The following is a 13587-nucleotide window of genomic DNA, read 5'->3' as shown; positions in this document are numbered from 1 at the left end:
CAGCATTCGCAGACACTTCAGAATATCCTTTGAGACACAGATGAGTGCAATATTTATTGGGAAGCTTCTGGGGATTGGGGGCTTTATGACTAGGAAAGAAATCAGATAAATGCACAGGAATAGGTTAAGCAATGCTGGATATTGCAGGGTTAGCTGGATGGAAATATAAATCAAATGATTCATTAGGTTTTGCGTGGTACAACTGGCTACTGGCCAAGGGTTTGCCTGGTCTCTGAAAAATAACAGGCTTCTTTTTGCTACCAAGGTAAATTGATTATGTTATGCAGTGTCATGAGCTGACAATGAGTCTGGAAAATTGAATAGAAGCAACAGGAACTTCTCATTGCATTTGTAGCCCAAGCGTTGCTAAATATGATTTTGATTAAGGCAGGACGTGTGAGCTCTGGTTGGGGAACTTGTTCCCCTGCGGCCAAAAACTGCACAAATGCACGAAAACGATGCTTCTCCAGGGCAAGCAGTGACATTCCTTGTCCTACTCTTACCATATCTGGCAGCAGATATTTTTTAAGGAGAACAAAAAGTCTTATAGTCTTCTGTTGACTTCCTGCAAACTATTTTAGTGTAGTTCCTGCCTTAAGTCTGTAACTTGGATTGACCCACAGTGTGTGTTTCAGCAGTCTTGCTACCAAAGTTTTAACCAACTGACCCATCATATTCTGAGGTAAATTGTTTCAAACAAAAAAGATCATTTGTTTGGCTTTGGGTTTGGGGTTTTTTAGTTGAATTTGTCCTGATTTGAATGTCTAATAATTCAATCTGTCTTTTTCTAATAGGTGAAGCAGTGAGTTACTCTTAGAAGTCTTTTCATTGTGGAGGTCTGTGCTGACATTGATCAAGGTATTTCAAATTTTACCTTATCTAAAATTATCATTTTCAGCTCTAATGAGTGGTGGAGGTGTTTTTGTTGTTGTTGGGGTTTTGGTTTTTTGTTTTTGTTTGTTTGTTTGTTATTCTTCCTGGTTTGGTTTGGTTTGGTTTTCTTCACTCTGTCAGTATGTTTTTTGAGCCATACAAAACCCAGAAATGGACAAAGCATTTTGATACGTTCACCCTGAACTTCACTCACCTCTGAATTATTTTTTAAGTGCTTCAGTTATTCCAGCACTGCTCTATCCTGAGGGCACATTTGCACAGCTGTAAATCCTAAGGCCAAGGGTCAGGGTGAGAAATGACAGCTGGTAGATAGATGTGCCCATTTTACCCAAGTATTCCATGTTAGAAGTATAAAATAAGGAAATCAGTAAAGAAAAGGTGCATGGAAAAAGCAGAAACCCAGATGGAGAATCTAATCCTTTTAGCACAGTTCTTCTGGCCCTACTATTTCAGGAGGAAGATGGGCTCACCACTGACTGGGCATTTTAAGCTGAATATTATCACTTTAATCTGTCTAGGTTTGTTTTGTTTGATTTGTTGGGTTCTTTTGCAGGAGCTGTTGGTTTTTAAAAATGGAAGAAACAAGGAAGCTCTCTCCAAAGCCATGTAAAAGCAAAGAAGTTGTGAAAACAGAATGGGGATCTCAGAGCGTTGTGTTTACCTATTTCCAAGGGGATATCAACAGCGTGGTAGATGAACATTTTTCTAGAGCTCTCAGCAATGCCAAGAACCCACAAGACCTGAGCACAAAGCACAGGGGTGACAATGCTGTCCTGAAGAACGGTGAGCCCCTCTCCCTGGTGTTGGGTGGGGGTGACTGGCTTTCACTAAGGAATTTAAGATCCAGTGAGCTTAAATATATGGAACTGTGTGCAAACAGAAAGAACGAAAATCATACTTATAAAGCCCTGGATTGTGTAGCAGGGACCCCCTGGGTAAATCCCTGTGCTTGCTGGGGTGATTCTCAAATTCTCCATGGGCTTGTTGGCAGGGCTAGTTCACAATTTTCCAGCCAAGTGTGGCCATCACTGTCAGATGCATTACACGCATTATGACTTGAGTTGTTATCTTTGCAAAAATGTATTTGGCTAAGCATACAGTTGTTAAGAAACCTGCCTATGCCAGTGACCTGTAAGAAAATACTTATTTGGAAGTATTGGTGGTGGTGGTTTAGTCTACTTTTAATATGAACTTATGGTTGACTTTTAAGATAAGCAGCACTAAAGTGAATATATATTTTCTGTAAGGATGAATATGCAATCTGGTGGCCTTCCTTTAGAAGTCCATTGGAATTTGCCTTAGAAAAAAGTAGGAATTTATGAGACTTCAGGTGCTTTCTTTCTCTTTTTAAGTAGATAGCATGTCTCCCCATCAGTGGAATTTCTCATCACATTGCTACAAACCGTATCCGTCATCTTCCGCAACAAGCGTGTCAAATTCTGACCTGAATTTTTCGGGTGCTGGTATGGGAGGCCAATACCAGCCATCAGCTCTGCGGAGTCATCCAACTCAGCCTGCAGACCTGTGGCCCTTCCCTTCGATTGGGTCTCCCAGTGTCACCAGTTCCGTGTATCATCCTGCCCTGCCCAACCTGCACGTGGTGGATGAGCCCATCTCTGACAGGAAATACGGTTCTCTTCTTGGTCTTCTGCAGCAGGAAAGGTGCCTGACGTCCATGCAAGAATGTACCGTGAAGCAACACTCGAGTTCTGCTTGTATGACTGGACCTGCTAGGTTACAAAATATGAGTCAAAGTTCAGCTCCTGGGGGAGGTAAGAAAATACTTACTATCACTTCATTCTTTGAGGGCATCTTATGTAAAGAGTCAAAATAATGCAGTCTGTTCCCCAGCTTCTCAAATTTCAGTAGGTAACCACGATGTGTACTGTGGTACTTGGGATTGATTAGCCTGATGGTATGGTTTAATCAAACAATGTGCATTGCCTACTCGCAAAATATTGTACCTTATATTGGGGAGATCTTTTAAGTGAATATAAACGTTATTCACAGTGCTATCAGGATCTCTGCCCCATAGGTAGCAGGTATGATGTGTGAGAGATGCTCCCTTACTGGGACCAGAAAGGGGTGGTCAGGAAAGATCCCTGGACAGCCTCACTGTGCAGGGTGTTAATGATGTTCTGAATACAGGATGGGAAGCTGCAGCCCTTATCAGCATGGTTGGGGGTTTACTGCCTCCCAGTCTGTAGCTGGAATGACGAGGGTACAGGGGCTGGAGGGCCAGTCTTGCCTTGTCTCCTGGCTAACTGCTGCCTGCCATGAAGCACTGCTGCCCTGCCTGTCAAAGGCTGTGTTAGCTCCCTGCAGATATCCCAGAGCTAATGCAATTCACACAGAAGTGATGATTGTTGCTTATTTATTATCAATAACTGGTAGCAATACCAATCCTAGGCACCACCAGGACAGAGCACAAAGATGGTCGATGACTGAAATCCATTTCCCAGCAGCTTAGGTCCCCATAGCATCTAGATCTGCTGGATAAAATTGCTCCCTTGTGAGTAATTTCTGCCTTTGAGAAGCTGCCTGGGATCAAGCTTCCTGGCCAGAGCCCTGGTGCCCTGTGCCTGCATTGCTGTTCCTGGGCGTTCCCCAGTCAGGCAGCTCGACACTGGCCTCCAAGAAAAAGGGTTGTGAAATTGTTTAGGGAGTCTGCTGGAAAAATACAGCATGTCCTACTTGGTGCTTCTAGATAAAAAGCACCAGGCATGTGAAGAAGCAATCCTGAGGCTTAGGTTTTGAAAAATAACCAGCTGTGAAATACCTACTGGTTACCCAGTTTCGAAACTGCATCAGCAGTAATTTGGCAGAATGTGAGCTACAGGCTGCCTGCAGGTACAAACAGGAGTTTATCCACAGTTCCTCTCTTGGGGATACACCAAAGCTGTGCTGTTATGAGGACCCCAGCTGTAGGTGTTTTGTTAACTCATTCCTGCTCCAATGTCTGATACCTCTCTGTGTGTGTTCATGGAAAAGGGAGAGTGCTCTGTCTTCAGCTGGAATGCAAACTTTCTGCTCATGGTACATAGATTGAGCTGAAGCTTTATATGTGTATTGCACAGGTACTCATGCTAGTCTTTTTGCCTAGTAAATGACAGTATAATTAAAGACACTGCCTGGACTCTAGGATTTAATTTAAGAACAAGGTCAGGTGCCCTCTTCCCCCAAGGGGGCAATGTGAGCCTATCAAGGCTTGGGAACCCCAGGAAATGACTCCTCCAGAAAAGAAGATACTTCATGAAAGCAGTCTTGGGGTCAAAATAGGGAAGCACTGTTAACAGAAATGGACTTTTTCCCCAAAAAACTTCAGGAAAGAAGATGAGTGGGGAAAAATTGAAAAGGAAATTAAACAGCTCAATATTCCCCACCCATTGCCTTTTCTTCCAGGATGTTTACAGGGCCTTTCTGAATATTCAGGGAGCCATACATGTACTTATCAAAGTAGAAGGACTGATAAGAAATGGCTGGTCTGTGTTCACAGGGAGCCTTTGGCAAATCCCTCAGATGTGTGCATTTAGTCTGGCTGTGGGAGTCCCTGTTTCCTGCCTCTCTCTGTTAAATATACTTCTCCTTGTGCTGTGTCATGTTTCAGAACAGCTGATATTTATATTTATGGAAGTGTATGTTGCTGTGCCAGACAGCACAGAGCTCCCCAGCACCTGTGCTATAGGCTGGGCTGCAAAAGCACAAGGTTTCTTGAGGAATTACTGTCTACTTTTAGCTCTGTGTTGAATCTCTGCTCATCCCTGGTATTTTTTATGAATTTTTTTTAAGAGAGGAAAGGAAGCTCTTACCAAGGCTCAGAAAATCCCAGTGTAAGCCACTCCACTGCAGGTGAGTAATGAAAGCAGTAATTTTGAAACAAATCAGTGCTCACCTATGAAGGACATTCTTAAATACTCTGCTTATACATGCAGAATTAAAGATGTTTCCTTGTTTGCTTCCAGGCTGTATTTCAAAAGCTTGGTTTTCCCCCAGATAGACACATCACCTCCCATAACTACATTAACAAAGAAGAAGAAAAAATTATGTTACATTAAAATGAGATACACGTGATCTCTTAACCCCATGTACTTTAGTTTTTATACCGTCAGAGTGCCACTTCATGCTGCCTGTTTTTCACTGGCTGTCCTAGTTTCAGATCCTAGAAAGACAGAATATCCCTTGATTTGTACTTCAAGCATCTGGTTCAGGCTGAGGTCCCTGTTGGACCCAAGTGCTGGCACTGCTGCAGTTTGCACCACCACACTGCTTGGAGAATTGTGCTAAGAAATTACTCCCAGAGCCTTCAGGTTTCCATATTTTTATTAGTCTCTTGAGACTGGGTCATACCCTGATGTTGGTTCCTTGATGTGCAATGTTTTGGGGATACTTTGGATGGGTCATTTTGGTTATTCTAGTAAGGGCTCTTTTGCACCAGACCCAAAGGTGCAATTTTGTTTGCACAACACCTTAGGAGATTGCATGGAATGTGATGTTTGATTCTACTGATGCTGCTGTGTCTTTCAGGTATTCAGATTCATGACAGAAGACAAGATTTGTACTTTTAGCAAGTGGATGTTTCTACTTTACTCTGAAAGAGAAAGTTCTTTCTGTGAACTTTTATTATTTGCAACTGTGAATCAAGAAGAAATGAATTGCAACTATCCTGTGCTTTTCCTCTCAGCTGGAAGAATACATGTGCTATTTACTATTTAGGGAATGAAAAAAATCATCTTTTTCTATACAGTAAATAATTTCTAATAGCTGTGGTATTAAACCTGACAGTATGTCTGTTGTGGAGAAATATCATCGACTCAAGGCTTTTCATGTAGCCCTCTTGAAAGGACTCTGAGCATTTTTTAATCTTTCTGTGTTTATTCATTTGCTCTCTCCTGATAAGAAGCAAAATTCTTATCAGTGCAGTTGATAACTGATAAGTGCAGGGTTGCAGTTTGCATAAATTCAATGCTGCAGCTTCTTAGCTTGACTTGATACCTCCAGATTGTTTAAAATAGTCTTAGGTCATGGGCAAGAGACTTCAAGACAACCACGGGGCAGCAAAGCACGTAATCGTGTTTGTGTTTTGAAAGTGCAGCAATTTGTAACCACACCTGCAATTCCCATGGATATTCTTCAGAAACTATATAATATGCTTATGCCTGAAGGCTCTGGTTTGCCCTCTCAGTGTTGTATAATCATCCTGGAGAAAGCAGTGAATTCACACTGGCTCTGAGAGGAGACCTGGATCCTCATCGGGTGCAATTAAAATACCATGGAGCAAAAAGCTGGAGGTGGGAATGGTCTATTTTCCCAGCCTCTCTGCAGGTGTAAAAGGTTCTTTTTCTAAATAAACTCAGTGGGATTCAATTTTGAATTATTGAGCATGAAGGACTGGGTCAGCTGAAGAGACAGGAGTCAAACCCTCTGTGGTGGCTGCATCCCCCAGACCTCAGAGCAGCTGAACAGAGGGTCTTGATGCTCCTCTGCACAGCAGAAGTGGCAGATTGAACTGTGCATCAAGACTGAAACACACATTGAGATCCCCCCCACCTTGCTTCACCACTCACCCTTGGCAAACACATTTGCAGAAGCTACTGTGAGTAAAACCTCCTGTCTCCAGTGTTTAGGTTTGTGTGTGTGATCCCTGCAGTCAGAGACATTGCTTAGCCTTTATTGTAAACCCCAAGGATAAAAAAGATTTGGGTTTGGTTTTCTCCTTCTCCATTAGCTATATATTAATTTAATATAAAGGAGCATGATTAACTTTTTCAGACAGCTCTTTGCAGTTGCTTAAGGAAATTTGACCTCTCAGATCCTGGAGCTTGTGATTTTGTAGGACAAATCCTGAGCTGGTGTAAGTGGTTGTGACTGTTATATTGGGTATCTCTGCTGTCAAAAAAAATATTTTTTTCTCCCTCTGCCATCCTTTCTAAATGAAAATGCTTAAGTAATTTCTCTCTAAAGTCTGAGAAGACACATAACAGTGTATTTAAATTCTCTTAAAATGTAGTTCTTCGCTGAAGAGTTTGGCCCTGTGCATATCACAGCTGGGAATGTTCAAGGTGGCTTATAAATCCTGTGTTTCTGGTGAATCAACCAAGTGGGGTTGGACAGCGTGGGGGAAAACCCCACTGTTTTAAAATGCACGTCCCTTATTGCACAGACACGAGGCATCGGTGCTTCTGCCTTGCCAGGGTGACGCCGTGAGCCATTGCTGCGGGGTTTGGCAGTTCTGTGTCCTCCTTGCCCAGCTGTCTGGCAGACCTGGGAAAAGAGAACAAATGCCCAAGAAGCCCAAGGGTCCCTGGACCCCTTGTTAGTGCAGGCTCATACGTGCTTGCTCTCTTTCCTGGCTGTCAGGAGGATGATGACAGGGTGGAAGGCTGGGGGACAGAGGCTCTGCTGCTCCCGTGTTTTGTCTCACACCACCACAGAGGTGCACCAGAGTGTGCTGGGGTTTGTTGGCATCTCTCTGTTCTTCTGCAATAAACACAGTTAACCCATCAGTGCAACTTGCTTTACATGATTTAGTATGAACAGGGGTTTGAACATTTCACAGCAGTTCCCTACATTAGGTAGGCTTTTATTTTTAAGTGTATATAAAATATATATGTTAAAAAACTCTAGGTACACACATATGGTCCTCTAGAATATTGTTTGTCCAGAGTGGAGTGTTTCTTGCCTTGCAGCTGAGGCTGGTGCTGTGTTCCCAGTGCTGCCCTGCTGCTGTCATGCTCCAGTGACCGTGCCTTCATTCCCATTCCGTCGGTGCACTCTTTTCCTGGGAAGGACTTGGCAGCCCGCTCGCTGTGTTCAGCAGCTGCCATCTGGTACTTCCCACGGTTAGTTTTGATCCCTCCTCTGAATGCAGCAGTTGTGGTGGTGATGGGAGAAGGGATGTGGGATGTATCCATTTCAGCAGCTCCCGACTCCCCGAGTGCCAGCTCACCTCTGCAGAGACCGCCCAGAAGGACAGGCGGGGGCCGGGTGTTACATCCCTGGAAGTGTTCAAAAAGCATCTGGATGTGGCTCTTGGGGATGCAGTTTAGTGGTGAATGTGGTGATGCTGGGTTAATGGTTGGACTTGATGATCTTGGAGGTATTTTCAATCTTAATGATTCCATGATTTTTTAGTAATTTACTGACTTAACTGATTTTTAGTAATTTACCAATTTAGTGATTTACTGTGAGAAACCACTATTTTCCTTCATTTGGGCATTCTCTGGTCCCTGAATGACTTGTTTGCACAGATGGCTTTTCTTCTATCTTTTTCTGATGGGCAGATGAGATGCAAACTACACGGTCTGTGGGCTCTGGTCAGAGAGTGATGCAGAGAAATACTCAGGCACTGGACATGCCTGCCCTGTGAGGAGTCTGGGCCCTTTTTTAATCAGCTGCAGGAAGTGGTGTGCATTTTTTCACCGTGTGTGTCCCAAGACACAGACTTTGCAGGCGTCTTGCTCTGCCTTCCTCACGAGGGCTGGCCCTGCTCCAGCTCCTCCTCTGATGGTCAGATAAATCTTGTGGGTGGCTGGGAGCAGCGACCTGGCTTAGCTACTCCACCCCACTTTAGTCACTCATTACTAGTGTTAAAAATAGTCCCAGACTGCAATGACAAACAAGAGATATTATTTTGCTATGGAAAAAAATACCTAAAGGTTATATAAATAAATAAATAAGACAGGAAGGATCATCCCTTTCAGAGAAGGGAACACAAGCTGTTGTTGCTTTCATTTTTGTTCAGGTGTCAATTAATTTGTCCCACCCTAGGTGAGCAAGGGACACCTCATCTACCCACGTGGCATGTAGCCTTTGGTAAACACTCACTCATCACTGAAATTTTTTACCATCTTGTGGTTTTTAATCCTCTTTTCTGGCAGGCTCTGCCAAGCAAGACAGTCCTGCTCCTGAGTACATTGTTGTTGCACCACTTTGTTCTGTGATCTGTTTTCCTGTACTGTCTGGTTTAATACATTGCATGTTTTGGATTCAAGACTCTCTTTCACTTAGCTGCTGATCCACTGAGAGCTGTAATATATCATTATTAGAGGATTTCAGCGGAAAACTGGTGCAAACTAGTGGTTTTGGTGCCTTGTTTGCTGGGAGAGGGATGCTCCCTTGTTTCAGTATCACAGGCTGTGTCAGAGGGCTGTGTGTCACTGCACTGACAAGATTGCTGCACAAACAGCTCCACTGTGGTCGTATCACACAGATCACAATTTCTTTGCTAAGGGGATGGAAAGGTGGCTGAGGGGTGGACAGTCAGTCCCTGGGCTGTGACACAGGGCCAAGGGTTCTCTGGGACAGCTCAGAGGATGTTTTCATGGCTGGAGCCATAACAGAACTGGCTGAGCCAAGCTGGCTGTGAGCCACCCCAGATGTGGTGTTCCCCAAAACAGGGTCCAGCAGGAGACTCTGGGTTCTCTATGAGCCACCATGAACCTGGCTGAGCCCAGTGCCCCTGCTGCTGGTTCTCCCTCTCCCCAGCCTGGTTTCTAGGTGAGGGTTAAGTTGGGGGCTGCTTCCCTGACCTTCATCCTCAACTCTGAACTCTCATCTCCCCCCATTGCCCCAGCCTGGGCTTTGTAGACTCTGGTTTTGTGACTGAGTGGGGAAATTTGTGTTTTTCCCACTTCTCCTTCTCCATGTGGCTAATTCTGGATACAGCACAGGGTTACAGAAATATTATCAGGCAGCATTTAATTCTGAAATACAGCAGCATTGCATCTCCTTCTTACCACCTTTCCACTTGAGATAGGAATAAAATAACAGCTCTTTCCCACACAGCACAATTAAAACAAAAAGTTTCCATGCTCAGAAATATAAAGCACTTGATTAGCTCCCAATACTGTGTTTTACCAGAGAGAGGTGTCACTTTAGGTGACTCCCTCTACCAAACAGCAACAAACGGAGCAGATGGAAGGAAACTGAATGTACCGAACACCCAAAGGGCATCTCTGGTAACTGAGCACAGCCTAAAATAATCCTGAACCAGCTGCCTGTTGAACACTGTCTACCTGTGCCTGGACAGCAGGGGGAAAGCACCCTTGCACACACAGGCTCCATCTGTTACCCTGTGTTTGTAGGCTCAGAGATGACACAAGTCCTGAAGTTACCAGTGAATGATGTGGCCAAGCAATAACCCTTTGATTTAGCCTTGCAGAAGATCAACCCGTTCTTAGTCTTTAAAGATTAGTTCCTGTGGAAGCCTTGAATGCCTGTTTATCTTGAAGTTTTGTGAACCCCATCCAGCTACTGCAGCAACCCCCAAGTCTGGCTGGATCTGGTTGTGGCTCTGGAAACCAAGACCTCCAGTTTTGTGCAGGTTGTAGAGCAGTGTGGACTAATGCAGAAGAGCCAGGCTCTCTGCAGGGCACGGAGGAACGACACTGCTTCTTGTAAACTGCCCAAATATTGTTGAGTCTTAAGTGTATGCTGGATAAATGATATTTAGAGCAGTCACCGTGTGCAGTTCAGCACGAGGAACATTGTGTGCATTCTGGTACTGTATTTAAACCACTTGAGGGGAAAACACAAGGGCTAATTAAAAATTATGGGCAACTAGGAAAGTCCTCCAGCTGGACTTTTTGATGCATAGAGTTGTTTGTTTGTGTTTTTTAAGGTAGACTAAGTAGAGCCTAAGGAAAGTTTCCTGGCTTTAGTCAAGCTGTCACATAACCAAGACATTTGAGACGTGTGATACTATCACAGTTCCACCTATCCCACGTTATTTATTGGTGCTGGGTTTGTGCCATGTTTTGAGAAAAGATTAGAATCAAAACACTCTTTTTTTCCCCTTCCCAAGGCTGCACCAATGACTGCTGCCTGTGAGTGTGCAAAGAGCAGCCAGGTATTATCCTGCTTTGCTAGAAAAACAGCACCAAGGACTGCACCACGTGCTGGGTGCACAGGACCTGAGGTCTCTGCGTAGCACGAGGGTGAGTGATTTACTCTGAGTTAAAGGGCAGGGGCAAAAGGGACTGGGGCTGTTTCCACTCTGCTCTGTGCAGGATCTAAGCACCCTCTTGCTGACCTCTACATTTGCCAACAGAGCATGAAATGATTGCCCAACACTCGCCCTGGGCAATTTGGACTGTTTTTTTGTGTTTGTCCAAATATGTAGGATCAGGATCATTGTTGAACCATTTGTCCTTTTTCTTGGGGGGGAAAAAATACAGAGAATTCCATTTGTTAGATGAATTTAAGGCATAAAATCTGTATGCATCATCTATAAGGGGATGTCTTGAACAGAGCTGGTCAGTGGGGCTCCTCTGCCCTCCAAGCCAGGGCCGAGCTGCTGACAGTGCATGACTAACTCCTGCCTGGGCAGGGCTGGGGGATGAGCTGGGTCTGATGAGGAGGCTTCTAGGTCTGTTGTTCAAAACACACTGTTGTGGACCTCTTGTTTTGTAGGAACACCCGTAGGATGGTGCAATGATGAGGAAGATCAGCAGGCAAAGCCACAGACATGGGCAGACAGCGAGTCCAGGGATGTGCCAGGCACTGTCATCCCTCGAGGCATCCCTGTGCAGAATCCTCCCGGCACAGGCACAAAAGATGACCCCTCTGCCTGTGTAAAAACCCACTGTCTGCCCACAGGCTGTGTAGTGGTATCCCAAAACCTAGTTGCTTTTTTTTGGTTTTTTTGGGGTTTTTTTTTCTCTTTGCTTGACAGGGAAGCAGCCTGAAAACACTGTTTAGAAATGACAGTTTGGGAAGCAGCTCTGGAATCATCCTGCAGGGTGCTGGTGCTGCCCAGGCTGCAGCAGGCTGGCAGCCTGCTCTGATTCCAGGCAGATTTCCCACACTGACAGGCTGTAGGGCACAAAACAACCATGTAACAGTGACTAATGAGAACTGCTGCCTGTCTCCATGCAGAAACGCTTGGGAAGGGAGGGATTTCAGGGAAATTAGAGCCTTCTCTATTGCCCCTCCTTGCCTGGGAAAAATGCTTTCTGTGGCTTTGCAAACTGGGGAGCACGGGAACCCAGGCCAGGTTTATTCCCCTGTGCACATCCACCCGCCCTGTCTCTCATGCAGACAGCTGCAGCAGGCACAGAAATTTGCTTTAATGCAGACTGAAAACCCAAGGATTTCCTGGCCCAATTCTGGCTTTTATGCTTAGGAAGACAGGAAAGAGCTTCCTCACATGCAGCAGAGCATCAGAAGCTGAAGCTGTGGCAGTCCTGCCCGTGCCTCCGACTTTGTTTATGTCAATAAGAGCAGGAATGTTGCACATCTCTGTAGACACAACCAAAGGAAAAAATTAGTGTCTCTAGTCTCTCTGGCTCAGTTTGAGCAGTTCTGGGATTGTGTTCGGAATCTTTTTTAGCAATCTTGAAAGGAGGGAGAGAAATCTGTAATTAAATCAATACATATGTAAACGAGCATCTGCCACAGAACCAGTTTTACTTCTTTGTGTTAAACATGTATTTCTGTTGACGCGTTATTTGTGACATATTCTTTGTATGTAAGGGGTATCATTAAAGTGGATTTTGGCTTGATTTAAGCAATTAAATGAGTCAAATCATTCTACGCATTTGCAGGATTTTTTAAGCTGTTATGTTGGCTCTTGATGTGTGTTTTGAGGCTGCCTGTCGGCTGACAGCTACTTTGATGATTTATGATTATTCAGAAGTAGTTTTGGGTATATCATTCAGGTAATAAATGACCAGTATTTGGGTTTTCACTGACCAAGTATGATTGGATGTGAAACTAAGAGCCCTTCTCTCAAGCCTGCATTTGGATCTATTTTTTTTCTGGGCATTTCTAAGAGCCCTTTTGAAGCAATGGCTTTCAATCACTTCAGTCTAACTCCTTAGTGGCTCTAAAATCAAGTATTTCTATTTCAGCCATCTGGTATACAGGAAAAATACTGAGAGCCTGAAGTCCTTATGGTATGAAAGAAGATACTGTTATTGCCCATGTAGGAAATTTCTTGCATTTCCTGAATGCTCAATGCTGCCATGTAAATGAATATCCATGGATAACAATGACCCATTATTCTTTGTTTCTTTTTGGGGCCTGGTTCAGAGCTTGGACCTCTCTAAATCTCTGTTCAAAAAATTAAATGTACTCCTAGCTGACCTCTTTGGAAAAATAATAGTGGTGGTGATTGTGCTGTCTGTCATCACTCATTCTGCAGTGACACTGCAGGGTGTGCTGGGCTTGTGTGTTGGAGTTGGGTGTTGCTGGCAGGTGGCAGGGTCAGAGGATGAGCATCTCTTCCTCCTGAGAATACTTGTTTCTTCCTAAATTGGAAAGTCCAGCTGTGTCAGTATGGCTTAGTGAGGATGGACACTTGGTCTTACCTGTGTGTTTTCTGCAGCAGGTTATCCCCACATGTGCACAGTCAGCCCCCAGTGTCACTGGATCATGCAAACGCTGCATCTCTCATCCCATTGCAGGGTATTTCTCTTTATCTCCTGCCTTGTGTTACTTCCACCACTGCGATGGAAAGAGGATGGGAACAGTCAAAACAGCGAATCCAAACCTCTGGCTGTTCCTGCCTGTTCCAGCACTCAGCAATCCTCAGCGCTGTCAGCAGCACTTCGTGTGCCTGAGGGTGTGCAGGGTGTTTGCACAGATGCCACTGTGTTTGCCTCTGGTTTGTGGGTACACTCATCATGCTGCTGGTGCTTGTGAGAGATACATGGTGCAGCTCCTGGGTGACAGATGCCATGTCGTGATGCTGGT

General features: G+C 44.6%; 2 protein-coding genes across 2 annotated transcripts in view; both read left to right on the top strand.

Moving 5' to 3' along the window:
- BRS3 (bombesin receptor subtype 3) overlaps positions 1–13587 on the top strand; it is a 478452-nt gene that overhangs the window by 28352 nt on the left and 436513 nt on the right. The window lies entirely within an intron of this gene.
- VGLL1 (vestigial like family member 1) lies at positions 800–5459 on the top strand. Its single transcript, XM_050310685.1, has 5 exons — positions 800–858; positions 1448–1677; positions 2250–2666; positions 4684–4743; positions 5419–5459. The coding sequence occupies exons 2-5, from the start codon at positions 1467–1469 to the stop codon at positions 5457–5459; spliced, it is 729 nt and encodes a 242-aa protein (XP_050166642.1). The 5' UTR covers positions 800–858; positions 1448–1466.

The sequence above is a fragment of the Myiozetetes cayanensis genome, unplaced genomic scaffold (genome assembly GCF_022539395.1).
Source record: "Myiozetetes cayanensis isolate MyiCay16 unplaced genomic scaffold, myiCay2020 scf15, whole genome shotgun sequence".
NCBI lineage: Eukaryota > Metazoa > Chordata > Aves > Passeriformes > Tyrannidae > Myiozetetes > Myiozetetes cayanensis.
Note: the sequence above shows the minus strand (reverse complement) of the source record. Positions and strands in the feature narration are given on the sequence as shown.

What these genes read in the sequence shown, in the direction of transcription:
- VGLL1 (XM_050310685.1), top strand. Translation starts at nt 1,467, where the DNA reads ATGGAAGAAACAAGGAAGCTCTCTCCAAAGCCATGTAAAAGCAAAGAA. An exon ending in CAATGCTGTCCTGAAGAACG is followed by an intron (nt 1,678 to 2,249) that starts GTGAGCCCCTCT and finishes CTTTTTAAGTAG; the next exon opens with ATAGCATGTCTCCCCATCAG. An exon ending in AAGTTCAGCTCCTGGGGGAG is followed by an intron (nt 2,667 to 4,683) that starts GTAAGAAAATAC and finishes ATTTTTTTTAAG; the next exon opens with AGAGGAAAGGAAGCTCTTAC.